The sequence below is a fragment of the Leptopilina heterotoma genome, unplaced genomic scaffold (genome assembly GCF_015476425.1).
Source record: "Leptopilina heterotoma isolate Lh14 unplaced genomic scaffold, ASM1547642v1 Lhet_97, whole genome shotgun sequence".
Lineage (NCBI taxonomy): Eukaryota > Metazoa > Arthropoda > Insecta > Hymenoptera > Figitidae > Leptopilina > Leptopilina heterotoma.
In genome coordinates, this window is record NW_025111203.1 from 2,067,237 (window position 1) to 2,080,177 (window position 12,941).

Sequence of the window (12,941 nt, forward strand, 5' to 3'; positions counted from 1 at the left end):
GTAAAATCTTAATAGAAGGGTGTTTTTAAAATTGTTTGTACATGTGAAGGTGGCGCTGCACTCGTATGTTATTTAAAAAGAGCGCGAATATATAAATTTTATTTTTGTTAAGAGAAAGTACACATAACAAATCTTATTTTGCATTGTCAAAAAAAACGTCAATATTTCAAATATAAATAAGCAAATTATTAACTGAAAAAATTTGAATATTATTATTAATGAAATAATGGACTTGGACAATGGACATATAAAAACTAGCACCGTAGACGGCCGCTTGCGGCCGTCGGAGGAGCTAGTGAATATATAAGCAACATGTGAAAATTGTTAGGTTATGTTATTGAAAACGTCACCGCTTTGTACGCGTTCCGTTCCTCGAAACCATCCAGAGAAATATATGTGTTGAGTTATATGTGCGTATACGCAGGTAAGATTGTGTTGTATAAAGTCCGCCTGAAAATCAGTCGGAGTTCGAGCGATTCTTATAAGAAGAATCTAATACTTTTATAGCACGTTCTCTTATTTGTATTTATAATAAAGATTTCGTGCAAAGTTAGCAGCTGATTTATGTTTTTATTCCATCGAACTCTCCATTACATTAAATAGATGATTTCGTATATAAATTATTATAACCTCAAGCTAAAATTCTATTCAGCAGTGACTAATAAAATTTGTAAAGATTCTGCAAGCAATAATAGCAACAGATTTCTCTTCGTGTAGTAATAAAAATGGGGATAGATTAAAAGAGATAAACTTTATCTCTTTCCATCTCAGAGATCAACAAATATTCAAGGAAATAGGATTTCTATCCCTTTACCTCCAGCAGGGAGATATAAAACTGAATAAGTATGAAGTGACATTGAAATTGGATTGTTAACTATTTATTTTAAAAAAAATTGTAATAGGATTTTTTATTCTAATAGAAGAGAGCTAGACTCTGATAGAACCGAAGGGATAAAAAGAGACAAGCATAAACTGTGATTAAAATAGGGATAGAAAGGGAAAGAAGTGAATAGTAAAAGGATAAAAGGCGATAAAGTAAGAGTTATTAAAAGAGATTGAATAAAAAGGAAAGATAGAAAGAGATTGAGAGGAATGAAAAAGGGATAGCCTGGGATAGAAACAAGATTATTAAAAGAGATAAGTATATTCTTAAATAAAATATTTTTCTTCATACCTCGGTCGAAAGTACGTATTTTCTGCTTCGATTTCGCAGCAGAAAGTTTCCATGGCTCTATGAACCGACGAAATTTTGGTTTTGCTTATACCCAAGCAGCACGGAATATAACCTTAAAATGAAGGGAATATTACATTTCATATTCGGAATATTCTAGGGATCTTAAAGTAATATTAAAATGTCCGCCCCACAGAAATATTCCAAAAATAACATTGAGGGAATGTTCCACGGTAATTTCGAAGTAATATTCCAGGATGATGTTGAGGCAATGTTCCACCGTAATATTAATGGAATATTCCAAGGTAATGTTGAATGAATATTAAGGGAATATTCCCAGAATATTCCCTGGAATTATTCCAAAATTTCATACTTTGAAAAAATTTGACTTTTTTTCTCTTTATCTTCTTTCTTTAGTAAAAACGATTTTCAATGGTATTTTCAACATATTTAATATTATCTAGGAACATTCCCTCAACATCACCCTGGAATATTCCATTAATATTACGGTGGAACATTCCTTCAACATCATCCTGGAATATTACTTCGATATAATCGTGGAACATTCCCTAAATGTTTATATCTTGGAATATTCCTGTGCAGCGGACATTTTAATATTACTTTCCCAGTAGCACGTAATATTACAGCGATATTGAGAACATTGCCTTAACATTACCAATATTGCCTCAATGTCGTGGCATATTGCTGGAATGTTCCCAATATTACGTGCTACTGGGGTTTAAGATCTCTGGAACGTTCCACTGGAATATTCCGAATATGAAATGCAATATTCCCTTAAATTTAAGGTTATATTCCGTGATACTTGGGTACTTTGTAATTTGATAGTGTTTAGGGTCCTAAATAAGTGTGCCAAAAAGTTTTACAAAATTTTTAATATTTTGCAAGATATTTGCAAGGGTGCGTTCATAAATGATGTCACGTTTTTTGGGGGAGGGTGGAGGGTCTCTACTAAACGTGACACAATGTATTTTTACATGTGAAATTGCATGAAATTTGTTTGACTATATAAAAATGCTATTTTATTAATTTTTTTGAGAAATGTTTTTTTGAAATTTTTACTGCATTATTCTTACGCACGTCACCGTCACCAATATTGTTACAATATATATTGTAACAATATTGTTACGACAAATTTGTCTAGACTTTGGGTTTTTGCAAGTCTTGACAATATTGTTATATAATAATATAAATTTTTCTTTCTAAACTAGAGCTTGAACATTTACAAAATTAAAACCTTATAGTGGTTAGAAAATGTAAAAAATTATTAATATTTATAAAAATATAAATTATTTTATTTAAAATCATTGTGTAATAAGACGAAAATTATGAAGTGACATTTTAAAAAATAGTCATTGTACATTATACGAAATGTTATTTTTACGTATTCTCTTACTAAATCTTTCATTTTCGTCCGCTATCCTGGATTCGCCATTTTGTATTTTTAAAAAGTGACTTTGGATTCATAATCAGTGGAATTTTACTGAAAATCAGTTGAAAAGTACTAAAATATCAGTCATTCTTCACTGATTGTTATTGTATTGTGATTTATTTATTATTGTAAATTTCTGTCAAACAAATAATTTTACTAAAAGTCAGTTGAAAATTACACTTACAGAAATATAAGTCATTTTTCACTGATAATCCATTTAAAAAGTTATTGTTGATTTCTGTCAAACAAATAAACCCAAGTGCGAAATGCCAAGACTGCAAAAACGGCCCATAATTGGTCTAGTAATGTCTGCCGAGAATTGGCAGTAGTTACTGGGCCATTACTGGTGTTCAAAACGTCCCATTGATGGGCCAATGATGGCGCCGATGGTCAGATTTTCAAATTTTTAAAGACTGGGCCAGCTCTCGGCCCAATAGCACAATATTGGCAAAGTTGATCAATCTTTAATGGCAAAAGACAATTGCCAATGATGTGACAAAGATCGGCCCATTAAAGGCACATTAGTGGCACTTTAATGGCAAAAATTTTGTATCTTTGAAGGCAAATTATGATTACCAGTATTGGGGCGTAGCTTGGCTCAATAATGGCACATTCATGGCAAAGTTGATCAATCTTTAATGGCAATATTCAATTGCCAGTGATGTGACGAAGATCGGCCTATTAATGGCACATTAGTGGCACTTTAATGGAAAACATTTTGTGGCAAATTATAATTGCCAGAATTGGGACGAACCTTGGCTCAGGAATGCCATATTAATGTCTATCATTTTGTATCTATGATGGTAAATTATAATTGCCAATATTGGGACGTAGCTCGGCCCAATAATGGCACAGTATCGGCCAGTGTAGTGTAGCTTATAAGAACCCTTTTGCTTCCTCGACTTCACGTCAGAGTAGCAGAGTGGTCAGAGTGTTAGGCTGTGGTGCGTCAGGTTCAGGTATCGATCCCCGCGAGCGGTAAGAATTTTTCAAATATTTGTAAGTTTGCGATTAATTCAGGGAAATAAACTGTATAAATATTATGAATTAATTAGTTAATTAAATAAAAAATATATTTTTTAAAAATTTTTTCAACACTGGGGAGTAATGGCAGCCAATAATGGGCCATTAATGTTTACCGAGAATCGGCCGATGATTGGCTGCCGACGGCCTACCGCGGTTAACCTCCCGACAGTCGGGCCACTATTGTCTGCCAAGAGTAGGCACTGACTATGCCGTCACTGGGCCAGTTTTGGGCCGTTTTTAATTTCGCACTTGGGAATAAGTAAATACACAAGTAAATAAATAATTTCCCTTACAACACAGACAGCGCAGCATTAGCGAGTGAGGTACTTACGTATATTTAAAAAAATTTCAACAGACACTACGTGCATCAACGAACCTTAAAAAATTCAGCAATTTATATTATCAATCGTTTATTAAATCTATATATGTGATATGTGTATATGTAGCAGTTTATATCTGCACATGAGTCAGTATACATGTGTATATAATTTATGTACATGTGTGAGTATACATGTACATGTGATTAGTGTATATGTTGAGTATACATGTGTGGGTGAATTGCGCGCATGCTTGATATTCATAGAACACTACTGCGCATGCCTGATATTCCTAGAACACTACTGCACATGCCTGACATTGATAGAACACTATTGCGCATGCGTGACATTGATAGAAAACTACTGCGCATGCCTGATATTCATAGAACACTACTGCGCATGCGTAACATTGATAGAACACTACTTCGCATGCCTGACATTGATAGAACACTACTGCGCATGCGTGACATTGATAGAAAACTACTGCGCATGCCTGATATTCATAGAACACTACTGCGCATGCGTAACATTGTACGAACACTACTGCGCATGCCTGATATTCCTAGAACACTACTGCGCATGCCTGACATTGATAGAACACTATTGCGCATGCGTGACATTGATAGAAAACTACTGCGCATGCCTGATATTCATAGAACACTACTGCGCATGCGTAACATTGATAGAACACTACTTCGCATGCGTGACATTGATATAACACTACTGCGCATGTGTAACATTGATAGAACATTACTGTGCATGTGTGACATTGATAGAACATTACTGTGCATGTGTGACATTGATAAGACACTACTGCGCATGTGTGACATTGATCGAACACTACTGCGCATACGTGACATTGATAGAAAACTACTGCGCATACGTGACATTGATATAACACTACTGCGCATGCGTGACATTGATATAACACTACTGCGCATGTGTAACATTGATAGAACATTACTGTGCATGTGTGACATTGATAAAACACTACTGCGCATGCGTGACATTGATCGAACACTACTGCGCATAGGTGACATTGATATAACACTACTGCGCATGCGTGACATTGATATAACACTACTGCGCATACGTGACATTGATAGAAAACTACTGCGCATACGTGACATTGATATAACACTACTGCGCATGCGTGACATTGATATAACACTACTGCGCATGCGTAACATTGATAGAACACTACTGCGCATGCGTGACATTCATGGAATACTACTGCGCATGCGTGACATGACATGTATGTGTTTTGTGTATATGTGTAACATTCATGGGTATGTGTTTTTTGGACATGTGTGAGTGAAGTATTTTCAAAGATAGTTAGACAGAATAGAAAGAGGTGTGAGTCGGTCGGTCGGTCGGTCGGTCGTACATTAACTTAATATAATATAGAGGATTTACTTGCAATATTCGGAATATTTAATTGCAATGTTTATTGAAAGTTGTGTAAAGATTTAAAAGTCCCGATTTATAGCGCGAAACTTTCCTGAACATTTCAATGAAATCTTCGCATAATTATAATTATAGGCGAAAATATGATTTAAATGTTCAGGAAATTTACACACTAAGCATTTATTTAATCGGGACATTTAAATCTTTACACAACTTTCAATAAACATTGCAATTAAATATTCCGAATATTGCAAGTAAATATTTAATAAATTTTTAGGAAAGTTTCGGTGCTGAGGGGGTATAAAACCTATTAAATCCCAGGCGAGAACTGACGCTAGATTCAGGCTTTACGGAACCTTCGTTGAGGCTTGGTCAACATTGATCAAGCCTTGGTGGGACGGCGGAACGAAGGTTGCTTCTAGCTATAATGTAACACTTATTTAAGACTGACGCTCCAGTCTTTGTTGTAGATTGGCGTTCAATGTTCAATCAATGCTGCGGAACCCTATAATGCAGGACTGAAACAAGGCTGCTTCCACTGTTCCAAAATTTACGCCTCTCTCGCGCTCATTCAATATAATATGAATATATGAATTGTATATAATAATAATATTTTAATAATTATTATTATTATTATTATTATTATTATTATTATTATTATTATTATAGTAATGAATATTATTGATATTATTTTTATTCATGTTATATGCGTCTGTTTGGAAATAAGTTACTATTATAATAATTATATTATTTTCATATAAATAATATATTACTAACAATAAATGTCATTTGAAATAGTAATATTAAAAAAATAATTTTAGTAAAAAAGACAATTTTTCTGTTAATCGACACATTTTTTTCTCGATTTTTTAGCAGACTTTTTAACATTATTTACAAACATTTTCACAAGTTTTTATTCACAACACACAACACACAATTTTATTATTTTATATAACGCTTAAAACAAAGAATGAAAAATATTCGCTCGCATGTGGGATCGAACTCACGCACCCCGTCCCTAACGCATACCGGAAGTCCTAAACGCACGCATTTAAACCGCTCGGCCACAGAAGGCTGGAAGGCACCTCGCCTAATCTACTATTTCAATGCCAGCGCAGTATATTCTGTATATACGGCGCGTCACTCAATATTTGTTCAGCATGGGACACCAATGTTCGTCCCATGCTCGATTAAAGACTCGGTCAATCTTGATACAATATTCACTTTCTTTATTACCGTGTGCACTGAACAATATTAAATATAAATATTTATAAATTATTTATTATTAAAATATTTTTATGATAATTTTATAAGTTAAATTATATATATTATTTTTTTTTCTTGTACAGTGTCAAATTATTATTTTCAAAGTTTAAGAGTTTCGTTTATCTGAAAAATTATTAGTGAAAAAAATGTTCATTAGGTAGTAATAAATATTTATGCTTAGTAGTTTTACACTAGGATTAACTGTTTAGTAAATATTATCAAAAAAACTATTTTTTGTCAAACGCGCGCGACTAAACACAAATAACCTTGAAACTCCAGCATTACCAACTCAACACATACGTTAAACTCTTGAGTTGGCAATGTTAAAGTCTCAAGGTTATTTGTGTTTAATCGCACGCGTTTGACAAAAAATAGTTTTTTGATAATACATATTTACTAAACAGTTATTCCTAGTGTAAAACTACTAGGCATAAATATTTATTACACCCTAATGAACATATTTTTTCACTAAAAATTTTTCAGACAAACGAAACTCTTGAACTTTGAAAACAATTATTTGACACTGTGCAAGAAAAAAATAATAATGTATAATTTAACTTTATTTATATAAATCTTATATAATTAATAATAATAATAATTATTATTATTATTATTATAAAAAAAATAATATTTAATATTTATTTTTAATTTAATATTTTTTTATACCTAATAATAATTATTATTATTATTATTATTAATAAATTAATAATTAAAAAAGAATAATATACACTAAATAAATATTAATATTTATTTACCAATTGATATCTTAATAATAATAATTAATAATAATTTTTAAATAGTATACAAAATTATCATAAAAAATATTTTAATATTAATTAATTTATAAATATTTATATTTAATATTTTTAAGTGCACACTGTCAAGATTGATTCAGGCTTGAATAAAGATCAGATGTTTGAGCTTCACTCACGAAGATTGACCGAGTCTTGAATCGAGCATGGAACGAACATTGGTGTCCAATGCTGAATCAACATTGAGTGACAGTGGTATAAAGACTGCTTCAACACTGGGTTACCCAGGCTGGGCGTTCAAGGCTCAATAAATCTTCAATCCATCGTCAGCATTGGTCTTTCGCGCCTGGGATGGTTTACTATTGTAATTACAGACAACGACCACTCTTAACTTCATAACTTGAAAATGACATTTAATTAGAGGTACGTGTAGAGTTCTTAGAAAACACTTACTATGAATTTATATATGTACATATTTAAATATAATAGATATAGTAATGCTACTTTATTGTAATGTGCTGCATCCATAACAACTAACAGAAAACTGATACTTTTCTTGTCTTAATAACATACTCCAAAGACGCTACTAAAGCGCTATTGATTAAATTTATTTTTCATAAATCGTTAAAACCGAATAAATGGTTCAATTTTATAATTACAGACAACGACCGCTTTTAACTTTATAATTTGAAAACGACATTTAATTATAGGTACGTGTACAGTTCTTAGGAAACACTTTGCATGGATTCATACATATTTAAATACATGCTAAGAAAGCCTATAAGAAATAATGATGTTCAGAGAAGGACTAAATGTAGAGGCTCATTTTATTACTATTTTGTAAGCATCCGGAAGATGGACACTATAAAAAATCCATACTACAGTCTTGTCAGATATATTGTAATAGTAACAGGACAAAGTCGATATAATCCTAAATGGATAAATTTTATCATTCAATCATTTTTTACTTTTATTATAGTTTCTTTTATAACTGGGCAGGTAAAATTGTTTTTAATAATTTTTGCTTTAAGATTGTAATGTATACATTAATGAATTTAGATTACAGGCGCTATAAAACTATTGGATAACATAGACGCATTCTTAGTGTGCATACCACCAACATGTTACTCTTCAATAAGTGCAATTATTTTCTTAAATAATAAGCTGAAAGTAAAACAAGTAAATATTACAAATACATTAATGCACTGGAAATTCGATCATATGGACAAATAGGGTGTGTGTTCGTATAATCAGGAAAGGTCAACTTGAAAAAGTTAAAAGGTGCAGGGTCTTGCGAACATTTTTTTGACACCGGTTGAATTTATTTCGCCCGCTATTCTTTTTACATTTTTTAATTTATTGATAGTGTCAATCTCGAACATATGGACATCTATATGATCAGGTCAACTAATTGAATTTTCATCACTTTTAGTATTTATATTACGCGAAGACTGATATTTTTATTTGTAGTCGGAAGTGTTCTTGTTTTCCTAGTAAAAAAAGAAGTATTGAGTGGAGCGTTTAGGAATTGAGTGAAGCTCTGAGCCAATACGGATTCGAGTAAAAACCGTATTGGGACGTTTGACTCAATCTTTTTTTCATCCGCCGAATACGGTCTTAATTTAGCATTAAAATTAAAATCACAAGACCAGAGTACAGATTATAAATTGAAAGCACAATTGTCCTGGAATGTAAAAATGCCGATTTCGATAAGAAGCAGTGAATATTTGTTAAAAATTGGTAAAAGCAAAGTTTGATAAGCGCGACTGAATTTACCATGTGAATAAATGAAGTGGTATAAGTTTAAATGGACGAAATGGACTGAAAGAAATCTACTGTTACCGACAGAAAGTTCCTAGAGAATTGTGGTAAATTCAACAAAGCAATGAAATTTCATTGTTTAACAATTCTCTAGGAACTTTCTGTCGGTAACAGTAGATTTCTTTTCGTCCATTTAAACTTACCAATTCATTTATTCACATGGTAAATTCAGTCGCGCTTGTCAAACTTTGCTTTTACCAATTTTTAACAAATATTCACTGCTTCTTATCGAAATCGGCATTTTTACATTCCATGACAATTGTGCTTTCAATTTATAATGTGTACTCTGCTCATGTAATTTTAATTTTAATGCTAAATTAAGACCGTATTCGGCGGATGAAAAAAAGATTGAGTCAAACGTCCCAATACGGTTTTTACTCGAATCCGTATTGGCTCAGAGCTTCACTCAATTCCTAAACGCTCCACTCAATACTTCTTTTTTTACTGGGTTGGTCGACCTAATCAAAACCATCCTGGTTTTGGGCTGGACGTTTCTTTTCCTACGAAACTAAAATGTGGTTTGAAACCAGCCAGTAAAATTTCCATGGAATTTCGGTTCCGCGAACTATGCTGTTACCAATCTACCCATGTGTCCTAATCCAAGTCAACGGAAACAATGAACCTCCTGGATTATTTTTTGAACTGGGTAGCAATGTAGCATATAAAAACAATTTTTTTGCCCTAAGGGACCGTCCATAAATTACGTAAGGCATTTTTCTTGAATTTTGATCCACGCACCCACGTCAGTAAGACTCCGTAAGTTTTTGAACCACTAACCCCCCCTATCTTACGTAAGTTTTTGCTTATGTATTTTTAACGAAAATTTATTAGTAGCATTGCAAAAAATTGTTTAATTAATAAAAATGAATTTTTTAGAATAATACTAAATAAAGTATTTCTTAGAATATACTTTTATATAAAATTTATTAAACATGTTTCACTTTGGTCAGAATAATAAATATTAATTTAATATTTAGTAAATTCTTTCTATTATTCAATAAATTAAGTTTTTTGATTTTTGGAAGTCGTATAAAAGGTAAAAGTAAATCATTTTTACTTTTTTATAAAATAGACGACGTGATGATGGTGGCGAACCAGACCACCGAAACGTCGTCAATTTTATAAGAAAGTAAAAGAGTGTTTTTCTTTTACCTTTTATACGTCTTCCGAAATCGAAAAAATTAATTTATTTAATAAATATTAATGCAGAAATTTAGCTTCGTAATATTAATATTTTTGGTCATTTTTGAATTTAAGTTCTGAAGGATATATTGCATACATAATAAGAGCATATTGTTAGATGAATTCTAAGTCGATGAAAAACAAGTATAATGTTTAAATAAAAATGAATATAAACAAATAAAATGATTTCCCTTCAATTCTATGACGGTCAGTTGACCTTTTACCAGGTAAAAAGGGTGTCGACTTTGTATAAAAAACCTGACTACTTTTGAAGTTTTATGATTAAACATGACTCAAGCATGACGTTCTATGGCTGCAATCGTAACAAAAGCAGTCTAAAATCATCAGAGATTCTGACTAAATTTCTGTTGTTTTGTGATTTTATTTTTAGTAGGGAGCATTGAGAAAGAACAATTATATGTTCTTTTCTTCTTTTATTCTGTTTTGATTATGTTCACTCATATCGTAATTAGAAAAAATTTCACAAAATATTGTAATAAAAAAAATGTGAGAAAACTAAAATAGTTCGGAATAATAATGAAAAACATAAAAAAATTGACAGAATACACGTGGAGTTCTATATATAAGGCTGCAGTGAGTCCCGGTTTTGTTAGTTCAAACTTCGCCACTATGTGCGCTCCCAGTAAGAAGTAAGGAATTAATAAGAATTCGAAATTTTTAATTCTTTTGAATTCCGTTTGTGACCAATTCTTTTCATTTTCATTTGGAGAAGCCGAAAAAAAGCTAAGTTTATTCTTTTGAATACCGTTTTAATATTTTAAGCGGAAAAAAAATTTGACAGTTCGAAGATTTGAACCCTCAAGCTTCATTGTCGTAGACAAACAGCTTGTCCGCTCAGCTATTTAAACTGTACTATGACTACCGAATTTTAGAAGCACTTATCTCAAAGTGTTGCAAACTTCAAAGGAATTAAAAAATTACAAAATATTAAAACGGAATAGACAGGAATTGAACTTACCGAGTATCACACAGTATTTCGGAATTCACAAAAATTCAAAAATTAAAGAAATATTAAAACGGAATTGATTGGAATTCACTTTCAAGAAATCTTTGCCTCAAAAAGGAATACATAGGAATTGGACAGAAACGGAATTCAAAAAAATTGATAATTTAACATTTTCTGTAAAAAGTTAAAAATGTCCAATTCTTCTCAATTCCTTACTTCTTACTGGGCTAGTTTAGCTGTTTGAATCGCCAATAAAGCTTCATCTACAGTCTCCCCATACACACAAATGCGAATGTATCTTAAATGCCTATGTTAAAGGCATTATATTGAACAACAATCTCACTCTACTTCAACTCCTTGTCCTCGCAATAAAGAAGACCCAAAATGCGTCCACTGACCCACCTAATCTTATCGATCAGATTCCAAAGACTGTCTTGAACTCATCTTTCAAAAGCAGTTTAGATCTTATGCAGCTGAAAATGGCGTTATTTTTGCAAAGGCTAAAGCAGCAGTTAGACCAAGAAAAAAATATTCGAATAGTGTTCACCCAACAAAGCTTAACCCTAAACCACATTTCAACTTTTCTCAAGAAAAGTGACTTTGTCTAACATATTTACTTCTATATGAGCCGCCGGAAAGTAATACCACATATAAAATTTGTTCAGTTGTTTCATTGGCCTGTACTATCTAAAAACTCAATGTTTCAAACATAAACTTTAGCCAAATTTATTTTTTGAAAACAGAAAATATAAATTAAACTAAAATTTGTGCCCTGTACATTGATTTTTCAGGCGTCATAGGGACCAATGAAAATGTCTGTACAATTTTATATGGTTTCCCGGCAAGAAGCGAGGAATTGAAAAGAATTCAGAAGTTTATTTCTTTTGAATGTGCGAATTTCCAAAATAATCCAATTCCTCGGTGGAGCAAGGAAAAGTAGCAAAATCTATTATTCTTAACGGTGTTCGACGGTCTCTGAAATTTCTAGATTACATTCGACAAACCGCTATCACCCAACAAATACGGCACTGCCTGGTTTAAATGATGTGAAATTGGTAAACAATCATTTTCGAACGAGTTTTTCTCTGCACACAAGCACTTTTTGCAAAATCTGCCCATGAACCATCGTCACGAATCTTCTTAATTACCTAAATCTAAAATATTTTTTTAATCCTTGAAGAAACGCGATTGCAAAATGGGAAAGGCCGGAGTAATGTAATGCGAATCATTTTGACAGCTGAGCCTTTACGCTCCCTGCATGCTTCTGCCCTCTAATGGCAAATGGTTGGAACAAACGTCTTGCCGCCTGTCATTACATTACTTTTGTTGCTTTTGCATTTACCATTTTGCAACAGCGTTTCTGCATGGATAAAAAAAATATTTTGGATTTAGGTAATTAAGAAGATTTGTGTCATTGGTTCAGATTCAGAATTTGCAAAAAGTGCTTGTGTGCAGAGAAAAACTCGTTCGAAAATGATTGTTTACCAATTTCACGTCATTCCCTATTGAAAATCCCCATATGGGAAACCAGATGGGAAACCACATGGGATCCTATGTCAAAAACCATGTAAAACCCTACTTC

The 12,941-nt window shown here is 32.3% G+C and overlaps 1 protein-coding gene across 1 annotated transcript in view; it reads left to right on the plus strand.

Moving 5' to 3' along the window:
- Positions 1–8,131: 8,131 nt before the first annotated feature.
- Positions 8,132–12,941, plus strand: part of LOC122512271 — a 59,275-nt gene continuing 54,465 nt past the window's right edge. The window contains exons 1-2 of the mRNA XM_043628011.1: positions 8,132–8,388; positions 8,449–8,568. Of these exons, the coding sequence (XP_043483946.1) occupies positions 8,155–8,388; positions 8,449–8,568 (354 nt within the window). The 5' untranslated portion in view covers positions 8,132–8,154. The remainder of the gene's footprint in view (positions 8,389–8,448; positions 8,569–12,941) is intronic.